The following is a 13,423-nucleotide window of genomic DNA, read 5'->3' as shown; positions in this document are numbered from 1 at the left end:
AGTTTTGTAGCTTGCCTTTTTTTTTTCACATAACTCTATCTCATTCTATGGCAGTATATAAGGTATTCCTTACTTATTCTATGTATATTCTTAGTCCTGCTATGAACAATTTAAGTGAAATAAATACTTCATGCTTTTAATATCTAAGGTGAAGACATTCTGATAATAAGCCTATTTGCCTTTAGAGTGGTGTAGGCTCAGGCTGTTTGCTTTTTTCATCAGGCAGAACTACTTTCACCTAAAGATTATGAAAGGAAGATTTCCTGCATTCACTTAAGAATATTGATACATTAACAAGGAATCTTGATACATTAAGAAGGAATTTTGACTAGCTATTTTCTCAAGATACAGTTAAGAATATAGGCCCATGATAGCTCCCAGATTCAATTATCCATCCATTTACTTTTCAGGTATTTACTGAGCGTCCACCAGTGTAAGATACTCTGGGGAAAAAAAACAGTACCTTCAAGAAGCTTATAAGCAATTAAAATGATACCCCTTCTACTTAATTCTTCTTTCTAAAGGATTAGTTCATCTTCACTTTCTTCTAAATGTTCTCCAGTTACTGTGCCTGACTTGTTTGTGTTCTTCATACCTCCTGGTTGAATTATTTTAAATATAGCCCAGAGAGGTATTTATTGGTTGACATGACTGTCTTTCCATACTAGGTTAGATGTTCTTATAATGGTAAGGACTTTTTGTCTCATCTCAGTCTTCCCAGTGCCTAACAAATGATAGTTTTTGCTAAAGTAATAAATGAAAAGTGTTGCTTGCCTAGTGGGTTAAGGGAAAAATGAAATTGTGTGTTAGGAAAAATATCTTCTCTGATATTCTTACTGAAATTTCAAGGGCCGAAATAGAATGCAGAATGGTCACTTTTGTTTTTTAATTAAAAGGCACTATGCTATTGAACCATGTGTCTGGAGGGTAGAAACTGGCAGAAATGGTTTTGATATAGCCTTTAAGATGGAACTTTTTGTTTACTCTTTCTATGAAGAAAAACTTATTCCACTAGATTCCCAAATTTTAAAAGTAGGTGTATGTTTGTTCACATTGTAAGCAAAACTTTTAGAATCAGATGTCTTCTTGAAAACATATATCTGTGTTTCCAGGTAGAAACTATTAATGCCTTGCTCTCAAAAATTACTTTTAGGAAGGGTTACTGTTCGATCTTATAGTTTTTGTAGAGTAATACCTCCATCTAGTGATGTTTTTGAGAACTACAGCAAGAGAATAAGAAGCTTGAGTTTTGCTCCGTGTGTGTGACATTACCTTGTTGTTTCTCATAAAGTCGGTTAAAATTACATCAAAAGCTGAGTCTGCCACATATTTAAAAAATTTAATGCCCTGGTTTTCAGCAATCCAGATGTAAACACCAGTTAACAAATGGCCTTTGGGATAATATTGATTGACACAATCAATTAGGTATAGACCATTTCTAGACTACTTTGGACAGGAAATAAGTGCTGGAAAGTGTATGTGTATGTGTACAGAGGCTAGGAAAGATTGTGAGAATTTACTATTTCAGACGTATTACTATGGAACCATAAAAAATTGAATAATTTTCTCAGAAAAGAAATTAGTAATCTTATTTTTTAGTAAATTGTACTTTATCATAGCTTAGTTGTAATAAGTTACATTCCTCTGAGATGATAGAACATAGATGTGGACTTGCAAACAAGTTGAAACTCAATTTAATTCGTTTTCTACCTTTTACTAAATGAGAATTTTTATCACATTTTTTCTTCACACAATTTCTTTTTTATGTTCACTATATCAAATGACCTTTTAAGAATAGGGACTGTGTCTTAAACATTTTGTCATTCTAAGTTTCTAGCCCAGGATTCTCTGCCTGGTAGGTTTTGTTCATTACCCTTGGAGGAAGATTGTGATATAATTATCTTTTAGCCCAGGCTACTAAATTTATCAAGTCAGTTATTGCTGTAGATTAACATTAATTCCTTTTTCTATTTGTTTGGCTATACATGGTTGACATACTAAACAAACAAGGCTTAATGATGTGGAGCTTTTTGCTGAGTTAAGAAAAGCTAAAATTTGAATTAATTTTGTTTGAAATCTATTTATTTTTAAATTGTAGCCAGTCGGATGATGATTCTGGGTCAGCTTCCGGCTCTGGATCTGGTTCGAGTTCTGGAAGCAGTAGTGATGGAAGCAGTAGCCAGTCAGGTAGCAGCGACTCAGACTCTGGATCCGAATCGGGCAGTCAGTCAGAGTCTGAGTCAGACAATTCCCGAGACAATAAAGTTCAAGCAAAACCACCGAAAGTTGATGGAGCTGAGGTAATGAATAACGTATCCAATGACAGGTAGATTTCCTGTATTACTTTGGGAAAATGTATAGCATTGGTTTAGAGCATTCTTGATATAGCTTTTAGAAAAAGTTGATTTTAAGTATTAAAATGCACTTTAAATTGTTCTCGAACTTGGTGTCATCTGTGGACTAATTGGCTTGAAAGAGAAGCAGTCTATAATTATTGATGTATAAGACAAGTATAAAATGAACATACATGAAACTTTCTCTTTTTGAAGCACAAATTGTTAAATAAATACTCAGTGTCTCATGGATAAAAATGTAAGGCTTTTGAGGTCTTTTTGTTAATTTTACAGTGTTATCTCTACTTTCAAGATCTTCAGAGGATATAATGTATTGCCAATAGGAGTATTTAATAGAATTCTGCTTCCTTGAAGATACGTGGTAGAATATGCCAAGGGCCATTCTGTTTTAAAAAAGCAATTGTAAGATTTAGTAAAACTTGTCTATACATCAGAATGGTATACAGAGTGTTACTTAGAGTACCAGTCATGATAAGATGCTTGGGCCAGAATATACAAATAGTTTCCTTCATGTAGGAAGTTTTGCTACCAGAAACAAAAAAGTCAGTCGAACTAAAACTGTGCTTAGTTAATTTGCATTCTGACTCTAGCTCCTCATCTTCACCTCACACCAGTTTAAAGGATTGGTAGCCACACTTTGAATAGCACTGGTAGCATATATTATCCTGTTGTTTTTGACAATAGTCCTAACACCAAAGAATACATTGATTAAGGCTGTCTGTCTGTGAACCTCAACACACCATAAATTATTTATATACATCTAAAGCTCAGCATTTATTTTAATTATATTGCAGCAATATTGTTTTACATATATGTGAGTAAGGAAAATAGTCTTACTATTATTTATTATTTGGAGGCAGTGAAAATGTTGATATTGGTTTTCAATAGATTATCCTTTTTCCACTTTTCTCAAAACTTTGTTCTTCACTTGTGTATATCTCTGTTACAGTTCTGGAAATCTAGCCCTAGTATTTTGGCCGTTCAGAGATCTGCAATGCTTAAGAAGCAGCAGCAGCAGCAGCAGCAACATCAAGCTTCATCTAATAGTGGATCAGAGGAGGTGACTATTCATTGTGAAAGCTATTATCTGAAAAGTAGTCTTGATGCCTAATTATTTAACTGGGGGCTGTTTATGAAATTATTAGAAACAGTAAGGATATTAGAAGGATAGGAAAATAACTACATTTAAATGTGCATCAGTAGCCTTGAAGTGTAGACATACTTTTATTATAAACAGTGTAGTTCCTGTGTACACACGAGCTTGCATGTGTGTGTGTTTGCACACAAACATTCAGGAAGAACTGTAGGTTTCCCCACCTATCCGAAAATGGAATGTCCTTTTTCCTGAGCTAAGTGGTATGAAAAAGCAAGGAGGCTGCTTCCTTAGGCCACATCTTGGTAACTGTCACGGGCAAAGTGAGGAAAGCACAGATGCTCACAGGCACAGTTCAGAATCCTGGCAGCTCAGTGCTGAGGATAGTTCCCAGGGAAGGAGCTTGAAGGGGCTGCTCCACGTGCTTGCCACCTCAGTAGCAGCTTGCTGCGAAACAAATGCTGAGTGCTCAGAATTGAGTTTTGTAAAAGTGAAAATTCTCTTCATATTTGTTTCAGTTAGTGAAAACAGTTACTGGTGTAGGTTCTTTTGTAAAAGTGTAGTGGTATAAATTGAACTTTCAAAGATTGGGGGGGTATCTGTATATCAAAAACTGCCTATTGAGGAAGAAAAATACTAAATGAGAATTTGACATACCAGCAATTAGGATTCCTTTTTGAGGTCTTACTAGGCAACAGTAGTAGTATCCAGAAATGGTAGATTATAAGATTTTATACAAAATGCTGACCTTGTGATGTTTACTTAATTTCACTGGCTGTTAACATATTTGCAGTAAAAATGTAATTACTTTATATGCTAATTTATGGTATAAATGTAACATGGAAAAAAGTCTTTAGAGTTTTATTAGTAAAGTGAATGTTTAATAGTATAACAAGAAAAAATGTTACTATAGTTGAATTCTAATCATTAGCAGCCTTAACTTTGTATATTTTTCTGTACAGGATTCCTCTAGCAGTGAAGATTCCGATGACTCATCCAGTGAGGTCAAAAGGAAAAAGCATAAAGAGTATGCCATTTTGTTCAACTGGTTACTTTTATATCAAGAAAATCCTAACGATTTATATTTCTTCCTTTATGACCAATTGTTGCCAGAAGTGAACTTCTTGGTTCATGGCATTCTATTAGGTTAATGTAAACCATTAATTCTTTTATGTTTCTGTGACAACATGGGTTTTTTTTTTGTGCCACTTGTTTATCTCCTATAACACCTCTCCTGTATATTTTTTAAACTTCAAAGATCTTAGTCACAATATCAGAAGATCTTAATAACTTGAAAAACTTATATAGAAATGTTGGGACTAAAGATGTTGGATTTCAGATAGTTCGGATGTTAATAGTTATCCTTAATTTGTCTGCACATGAAATTTACTTTCTCTTTAGAACTCATTTAGCAACTCACTGTAATTTCCCAAAGATCTTGACCCAGGAAGTGTTAAAAAATACTTCAGGTCTCAGTTCTGATACTTTAGATGGTCTGAGTTGTTTTCTCTCTCATTTCTTCAAAAACATTGTTCCACCGTATTGTCTTGTACATCCAGCTTTGGATTTGTTATTTATTTATCCCACTTAATGGAGAAGGCAATGGCACCCCACTCCAATACTCCTGCCTGGAAAATCCTATGGACGGAGGAGCCTGGTAGGCTGCAGTCCATGGGGTCGCTACGAGTCGGATACGACTGAGCAACTTCACTTTCACTTTTCACTTTCCTGCATTGGAGAAGGAAATGGCAACCTATCTAGTGTTCTTGCCTGGAGAATCCCAGGGACGGGGGAGCCTGGTGGGCTGCCGTCTATGGGGTCACACAGAGTCGGACACGACTGAAGTGACTTAGCAGCAGTAGCAGTATCCCACTTAATGCACTTTACTTTATGCATCTTTAATGTGAAGATTCATGAGTTTTACTAGTTTCTAAAAATTCAGTCATTGGATCTCTTGGCATTTTCTCTTTTTCATTCTATCAATTTGTGTTACTACAGTTAACAGATATTTTATCTGTCTTGGATCATACCTATTATATGTCTGTTGGATCATCCTTCTGGTCTACCATGAGTCTTACTTTACCATGTGTTTTATCCTTTTTTTGCTGTGCTATATTCTGGCTGATTTCTTTAGATCTGTCTTTTGTTTTACTGAGTGTATTTTCAGCTACTGTGTCTTATCAGCTGTTCAACTTTTCCACTGAATTAGTAATTTCTAAACAGTATGAGTGCAAGCAAAGAATATTTTTAAAATATGAGTAATTTAAGATGATGGATAGATTTTGTTGGATATAAAAATGATTATAGTACTTACTATAAAAGTATAAAATGGAGATTTTTTTTCATATATGCTGCCTATTGCTATGTCTCATGTGCAAACTCTGAAAAACAATCTCAAGATAAAAAATTAGCTTCTCCCATTATGGTTTTTTTTTAATATCATAAACCAGATTTTAGCATGTGGCTTGCTTATGCAACCCTTAACATGACATAGTTGTAATTGGTATAAGCTGTGCAGAGCACTGGAGTAGAAACAGTGCCTTTAATATAGAATGTAGTGTATATGTAAGAACTTAATGTATATCTTTCATTTAAAGTTAATACTATGGTAGAATATTAACAGTGAATCCAACATTTTTTTCTTTCCATGTTATTTGAAATTAAATAGACTAAAAATAGTAATAAGGGTAAGGTAGTTACTGAATGTTGGTCAAGATGGAATGTTTTTATTTTTTCTTCAATTTTTTGATACCTTATTTTAAGTTTCTTAATGTACGATATTTTAAAATTTTTTTAAAGGGTATGTTTTTAAAAATCACAATCTCCACAAAATTAGAATGAAAGGAATTATTATAGAATCTGTTTTGAAATGGCAAGTATAATTAGACAGAATTTTCAAAATTAAGCGCTGTGACTCTAAATTAGCATACTGTGTTTTCACCTAAACGCCACTTACTTACGTTACATTTTGAGGTATGATTAAATGATTAACAAAAAACTCTGTAGTTACAGAAATCTATGAAGAATATTTTCCAGCATTTTCTTATTCTACAGATATTTGAATATTTTTATAATGAGTGAAAATGATATTTTTTATATTAGCTGGAATGTAATTTAGCTTGATTATTTTTATATTTTGTCAGACAAAATTTGCTATATATGTATAAGTAAACATATTATATATTTTATATACAGTGAAGATTGGCAGATGTCTGGATCGGGATCGCCCTCTCAGTCTGGTTCGGATTCAGAATCTGAAGAAGAAAGAGATAAAAGCAGTTGTGATGAAACAGAATCAGATTATGAGCCAAAAAATAAAGTTAAAAGTAGAAAACCTCAAAATAGGTAAGTATAGTATGTTCTTGGTTTGATTCTGAAAAATGTTGGTTACAGAAGGTATTCATTCTTTTTCTTAGAGTTTCTCAAATCTTGTTTTATGTCAGTATTTCTGTAAAATACCTCTTTCCTTCACTTTTCCCTAGATCTAAGTCAAAAAATGGAAAAAAGATTATTGGACAAAAAAAGAGACAGATTGATTCATCTGAGGAGGAGGATGATGAAGAAGAATATGATAATGATAAAAGAAGCTCTCGTCGCCAAGCAACTGTCAATGTTAGCTATAAGGAAGATGAGGAAATGAAAACAGATTCTGATGACCTCCTGGAAGTCTGTGGAGAGGATGTTCCTCAACCTGAGGAAGAGGAATTTGAAACAATAGAACGGTTTATGGATTGTCGGATTGGAAGAAAAGGAGGTATTTAAAGAAAAAGAAAAGAAACCTTCATTTTTGGTTTTGTTTTTCACTAATATTTACTAGAGTGAATTTTTTCCTGAAGACTTTGCAACTTTGAAAGCTGAGGGTGGAATTTTTACGTTTATACTTATTTGCTGTAAAATAGACCTTGCTTCTGGAGAAGGGAATGGCAACCCATTCCAGTATCCTTGCCTGGAGAATCCCATTGGCAGAGGTCCCTAGCAGGCTACAGTTCATGGGGTTGCACAGTCAGACATGACTGAGCGACTAACACACACACACACACACACACACACACACACACCTTGCTTAGGGTTTCCCTGGTGGCTCAGTGGTAAAGAATCTATTTTGACCACTTCATCATACTTGTCCTACCTCTGATAAATTTGAATCTGATCTCTCAGTCAGTGAATTCCCCCCTCCCTCCTTCCCTTTTCCATGTATGTGTGAACATACAGTTTATCTTTCTCTTGACTTATTTTACTTAACACGATGCTACTGAGGTCCATCCATGTTGTTATAGATAGCAGATTTCCTCCTTTTTATGGCCAAATAGTATTCCGTTGTATATGTATGTACAGTGTTTTTTGTAATCCAGTCATCTGTTGGTGGACGCTTATTACGTGTTATAAGTGATATAACAGTGAACATGGGAGTGCAGCTATCTCTTCTACATAGTGATTTCAAATATGTAGTTTTTAAAGGTGATTTTTAATCTTTCTGTTCTAGAATTCAGTTTCTTTTATGAATGTATAATGTAGTTTCCTATAAACTCATACCCTGTTTGTTACTTATTTAAAAGAGCATATATTTTTCTGTTTATATTCTTGAAATTTTGAGTTGAAATACTTCAATAACAGAATCACATGGAAGTATTGTACTATTTTTTTTCAGCTACTGGTGCTACTACAACCATCTATGCAGTTGAAGCAGATGGTGACCCGAATGCAGGATTTGAAAAAAACAAGGAACCAGGAGAGATCCAGTATTTAATTAAATGGAAAGGATGGTCACATATCCACAATACTTGGGAGACAGAGGAAACCCTTAAGCAGCAAAATGTTAGAGGAATGAAAAAATTAGATAATTATAAGAAAAAAGATCAGGAAACAAAAAGATGGTATGTTTTATGTTGGAGTTAAAAATTAGTGATGCTTAAATTTGTTTCAGTTTCTTCATTATTCAAATTGATTCACATTTGAGTGACAAGATGGGAGATTTTGTGCACAGATGGGATTTAGGGGAGATTTTTAACTTTGTTCTTGGGTTAATAATCTTTCAGGTTGAAAAATGCTTCTCCAGAAGATGTGGAATATTATAATTGTCAGCAAGAACTTACAGATGATCTCCATAAGCAGTATCAAATAGTGGAGCGAATAATTGGTTAGTAATAAATGATTCTAATTAAACATTTATCTTTCCATGCTTGAAGTCATCTGAAAACTTAAAGTTTTGCCTACATATCAAATAAAGTAGCTTGCTTTTATAATAGTAATAGTGTAAACCAGATGGCTTATTTTTACTTGTATAGTTTTTACCAAGAATTATTCCTTAGATAAAATTCAGTGTAAAATATATCTGGTTTATCTTACAGCTCACTCCAATCAGAAGTCAGCTGCTGGCTATCCTGATTATTACTGCAAATGGCAGGGTCTTCCATACTCAGAGTGCAGCTGGGAAGATGGCGCTCTTATTTCCAAAAAGTTTCAAGCATGCATAGATGAGTATTTCAGCAGGAATCAATCAAAAACCACTCCTTTTAAAGACTGCAAAGTGAGTATTGTTTGCCATTTTAAATTATTGAAACTGTATTTATGCATCATAAATACTACAAGCCCCACACAGAGAGTTGGATCCTGATTTCATACAGGCTACAGGAAAGAACTCTTTGGATGGTAGGTCCTACAGGAAATGATATTCCTGTAATTGCTGTGCCATTTTAGATATGGCACTGTCTTCTAGCCTTGGTGAGTGAAACTTGTGTCAGAAAGATAATAAATTGGTGGTGGCAGTTGTGGGGACTGGGTTAGGAAGGTCAAAAATGGAAAATTTCTTGGAAACTAGATGTATATGCTTGATTTAAAAGGTGGTGAATATTATCATTGATGATAGGAAAGGAAAAGAGGGATGTCCCCATAAGAAAGTATCAAGGACTGCCTTGCCTAATACTTAAAATTTACTACTAGTGATAGTTTGGGGTCTATGTACTACTAGAATTTGTTTTCTTATTATAAGATTTAATTAAATTCATAAGGGTAATTTAGAAATGAGAAATCAGATGGAAAGTTAAACCAGTTTTATGTTTTATTTCTAGGTCAGGGCTGGAACTGTGGTAAAATGAATGAATTTAACATAGCTTTTACTTGAGAAACGTGAGATCCAAGTATTTCAGCAAAAACTCACTTACCTCTGTCATTTTTTGTTCCGAAAAGAGACCAGAATATGTCACTATACATTGTTATAGAAAACAGACTTCTTTCAGTCCTCATGTATATTTTGTCATGGAATTTCTGAGTGTGATGATTTGAGATGAAATTTTAAAATTTATGGTAAAAGCTGAGATCTTCATCTTTTAATATGATTTCTTATGTTTAATAATTCATGTTAATATTTGTTTCTACAAAAGGTATTAAAACAAAGGCCAAGATTTGTAGCCCTAAAGAAGCAGCCATCCTATATTGGAGGACATGAAGGATTAGAATTAAGAGATTATCAACTGAATGGTTTAAATTGGCTTGCTCACTCTTGGTGCAAGTATGTATATTTTGAATTGTTTATTTAAGAGGATAAATTTTTACAAATATGGGGTTTGGAAAAGATTTCCATCAGCATAAAGGATAAGACCCTCTGGTATTTATACATAGGTCTTTGAATTTCCTATTATATAAACAGTTGTTTAGTTGCTCAGTCATGTCTAATTCTTTGTGACCCCATGGACTAGATAGCCTGCCAAGCTCCTCTGTCCATGAGATATCCCAGGCAAGAATACTGGAATGGGTTACCATTTGCTTCTCCATGGGGATCTTCTCTGCCCAGGGATCAAACCTGTCTCTGCTGTCTTGGCAAGTGGGTTCTTTAGCATTGAGCCACCAGGGAAGCCCTATATAAATAGTACTTCTTATATTAAGAAGAAAAAGAACCTTTTGATTGTTGCAATATTTAAAAATGTTTTAATTGGAATAAGAATATGTATACGTTGTTTCACAGTGTCCTGGACTGTCTCTCTTCCAGTTATTTCTAATAGCCAGTTTGGCTTCTGTTTTTCTCTTCCTCTCTCATGTGTCGCCTACTCTGTTTTTGGCAGTGTAGGTGACTAGGGTGCAGTTTTTTTGTTTTTTAAACTTTAACGTAGCTGTAGTTTTATCCGGACTCTACCACTTGTAGATGGATTGTGTCCTTATCTCCATAACTGACTGTAAATAATTCTGTTAATTTTAAAGCTGCTTTTGTGTTCTAAAATCATAAACTCTCTTATACTATTATAGTTAATAAAAATGCATATTGTAAATAATACCTATCAGATTAATCTGATTTAACTTCATATAAATTTTTACATGGATTATGTATAAAGGTTACTTGTAAATTTGAATCGTTATTGCATACATGATTTTTGTTTTTCATTTTGCAGAGGTAATAGTTGCATACTTGCTGATGAAATGGGCCTTGGAAAAACAATACAGACGATCTCATTTCTGAACTATTTGTTTCATGAACACCAATTATATGGACCTTTTCTGTTAGTAGTACCACTCTCCACTCTCACTTCCTGGCAAAGGGAGATTCAGACATGGGCTTCTCAAATGAATGCTGTGGTTTATTTAGGTGACATCAACAGCAGAAACATGGTAAGTTGTTTTCACCACAAATTTAGAAATTTAGACAAACTCATCTTTGAGGACAAGTCTTTGATTGGTCTTTATAAAGTCTTAGTTTCCAGCATGAAACTTGTTACAGAGTAAGATTCATCACATGTTTGATTGGCTTAATAGTTAATTTTTGTTTTAGTGTTATATATATTTTTTCCTGCCTTATTATAAGTTTCAAATATATATGAAAGCCTACAGAAGAATGTAATAAAATCTCCATGTCCTATGTCCAACTGCACAGTTTTAACTCTTGCCCGTTTTGTTTCATCTGTCCCTCTACATGATACTTTCCTCCCAATTATTATTGTGAAGCAAACCCCAGACTTATTTCATCTACAAAAAGGAAATCACTTTTGTTTGGTCAAAAGAGAAGTTCCTTCAGTGAAAAGCATATATTAAAAATGTGGCTTTTTTTTTATAGAAGATTTTGATATGCTGGAGTATTTATATTTTACTTATAAGTAAGATCACTGTAGTTTGTACTGTATAAAGAATTGTTAAAGTTTTTATTACAGAAACATATAGACAGGTTTTTTGTATTTTGAATGGATTTTAGTTCAGATACTCAAGTAAAAGTATTCTTCTAAAAAAATCTTTGTTTTAAAATTGTCTTTGAAATTTCTTGATAGATAAGAACTCATGAATGGATGCATCCCCAGACCAAACGGTTAAAATTTAATATACTGTTAACAACTTATGAAATCTTGTTGAAGGATAAGGTATGTATTAATCTGTTTTTCTGTTTGTTGTATATCAGTTTTTCCTTTACATTGTAGATAGGATGAAAAGATAAACATAAATCAGTGGTCAGCAGATGCAAAGTCTCTGGGTCAAGTCCAGCTTCTCTATTTATTTTTTTATGATCCTTGAAGTAAGGTTGATTTTTACATTTTTAAGTGTTGTAAATACAAACCAAAGGATATGAAACCAGCTTGGTATAGTGTCTTGATTTGTAAGGTCTTTAAAGAGGAGGAAGTATCACACTACCACTGGGTAAATGCTTTATAGCTATTATCTTCTTTAATTCTTTATAATTACTTTATAATACACCTCTGTCCCTGTTGTGAAAAAAAGTCAAATCTCAAAGAGGTTGATGAACTTGCCTCAAGTCATGCAACTTTTAAGTAGCAGAATCAGGCCCGTCTCCATAAGTCAAACTAAGACTTTATAAAGTTTATGTATATATTGTAAATAAATAATTCATAAAAATCATAGCAGTTAATTGTAACTATACTTGGAGTTAGATACTATTCCAAATTTATTTTCTCCAAATTAACATTAATGAGGTTTCTACTGGACTTATGCTGTAAACATTGTGAAATTTTTAAATGACACTATAGTTTTTATTTTCAGTATGTAAGCTAGTAAAAACTTTCACTGGATAATTATACTGTTTTTCTAATGGTTGAGTTAGTCATGGAAGGAACTTTGTTTTTCATTCTGAGTTACTTGATTTGAAGATTCCAATAAATTTTAGAATAGTACATAATTTGTATTTGAAATATTGGACATAGATTTAAATTTGCCTCATTTTAATGATTTGAATTACATTTTTCTCTCAAAATATTAACTACATTCTTCTGTTCATTTTAAGGCATTCCTTGGAGGTCTGAATTGGGCATTTATAGGTGTGGACGAAGCACATCGATTAAAGAATGATGACTCTCTTCTGTATAAAACTTTAATAGATTTTAAGTCCAATCACCGTCTCCTTATCACTGGAACTCCTCTGCAAAACTCCCTGAAAGAGCTCTGGTCTTTGCTACATTTCATTATGCCAGAAAAGTAAGATAAATTAAGATACAATTTTAATGTTAGTTTCATTTGCTAAGTTTAGCAGGAAAATAATTAGTGTAGATAATAAGGTCAGAAGGAGGTTTTATTGTCCCAAACATTGGATCAGAGATTATTAAGAAGAAAAGAAATGGGATGGAATAGAATTCAAAATAATATTTTTATTTTTCAGTTTTGTAAATAAATAAGCTTGAGCCATGGATAATAAATTAAAACAGTTGATTTTGCCTGTTGTTCAGAATATCCATTGCTTAAAAATGGAAATAGTATCATTCTTAAACAGTAGTAATAACAATAACAAGGTATTGTTAGAAAATTCCATTTTCTAATAATTTTAGGAAAAGCAGACTAAGATAAGTTGTCCAAGGTCATATACATATTTTCTTTCAATAGATGTATAACTTTCTTTGAGAAATATTTTAGTGATAATCACTCCCATACTTGAAAATATTTCATCTTTATTTAACTCAAGGAAAGTAAACAATTTTTCATAAAATAGCTTATATTTTACATCTGTAGATATACAATAGATTTCTTGGAAGGATAGCTATTAGAAGTAATT

At 33.1% G+C, this 13,423-nt stretch overlaps 1 protein-coding gene across 2 annotated transcripts in view; it reads left to right on the top strand.

Moving 5' to 3' along the window:
* CHD1 (chromodomain helicase DNA binding protein 1) overlaps positions 1-13,423 on the top strand; it is a 74,819-nt gene that overhangs the window by 24,293 nt on the left and 37,103 nt on the right. For both annotated transcript variants that reach the window (XM_010831965.1, XM_010831964.1), the window contains exons 3-14: positions 2,099-2,300; positions 3,304-3,414; positions 4,410-4,474; positions 6,643-6,792; positions 6,930-7,201; positions 8,096-8,321; positions 8,484-8,584; positions 8,796-8,974; positions 9,828-9,955; positions 10,830-11,046; positions 11,697-11,786; positions 12,662-12,852. In XM_010831965.1, the coding sequence (XP_010830267.1) occupies positions 2,099-2,300; positions 3,304-3,414; positions 4,410-4,474; positions 6,643-6,792; positions 6,930-7,201; positions 8,096-8,321; positions 8,484-8,584; positions 8,796-8,974; positions 9,828-9,955; positions 10,830-11,046; positions 11,697-11,786; positions 12,662-12,852 (1,932 nt within the window). The remainder of the gene's footprint in view (positions 1-2,098; positions 2,301-3,303; positions 3,415-4,409; positions 4,475-6,642; positions 6,793-6,929; positions 7,202-8,095; positions 8,322-8,483; positions 8,585-8,795; positions 8,975-9,827; positions 9,956-10,829; positions 11,047-11,696; positions 11,787-12,661; positions 12,853-13,423) is intronic.

This window comes from Bison bison, unplaced genomic scaffold (assembly GCF_000754665.1).
Source record: "Bison bison bison isolate TAMUID 2011002044 unplaced genomic scaffold, Bison_UMD1.0 scf7180017864533, whole genome shotgun sequence".
In the NCBI taxonomy this organism is placed as follows: domain Eukaryota; kingdom Metazoa; phylum Chordata; class Mammalia; order Artiodactyla; family Bovidae; genus Bison; species Bison bison.
This window is presented reverse-complemented; position numbering and strand designations above follow the sequence as displayed.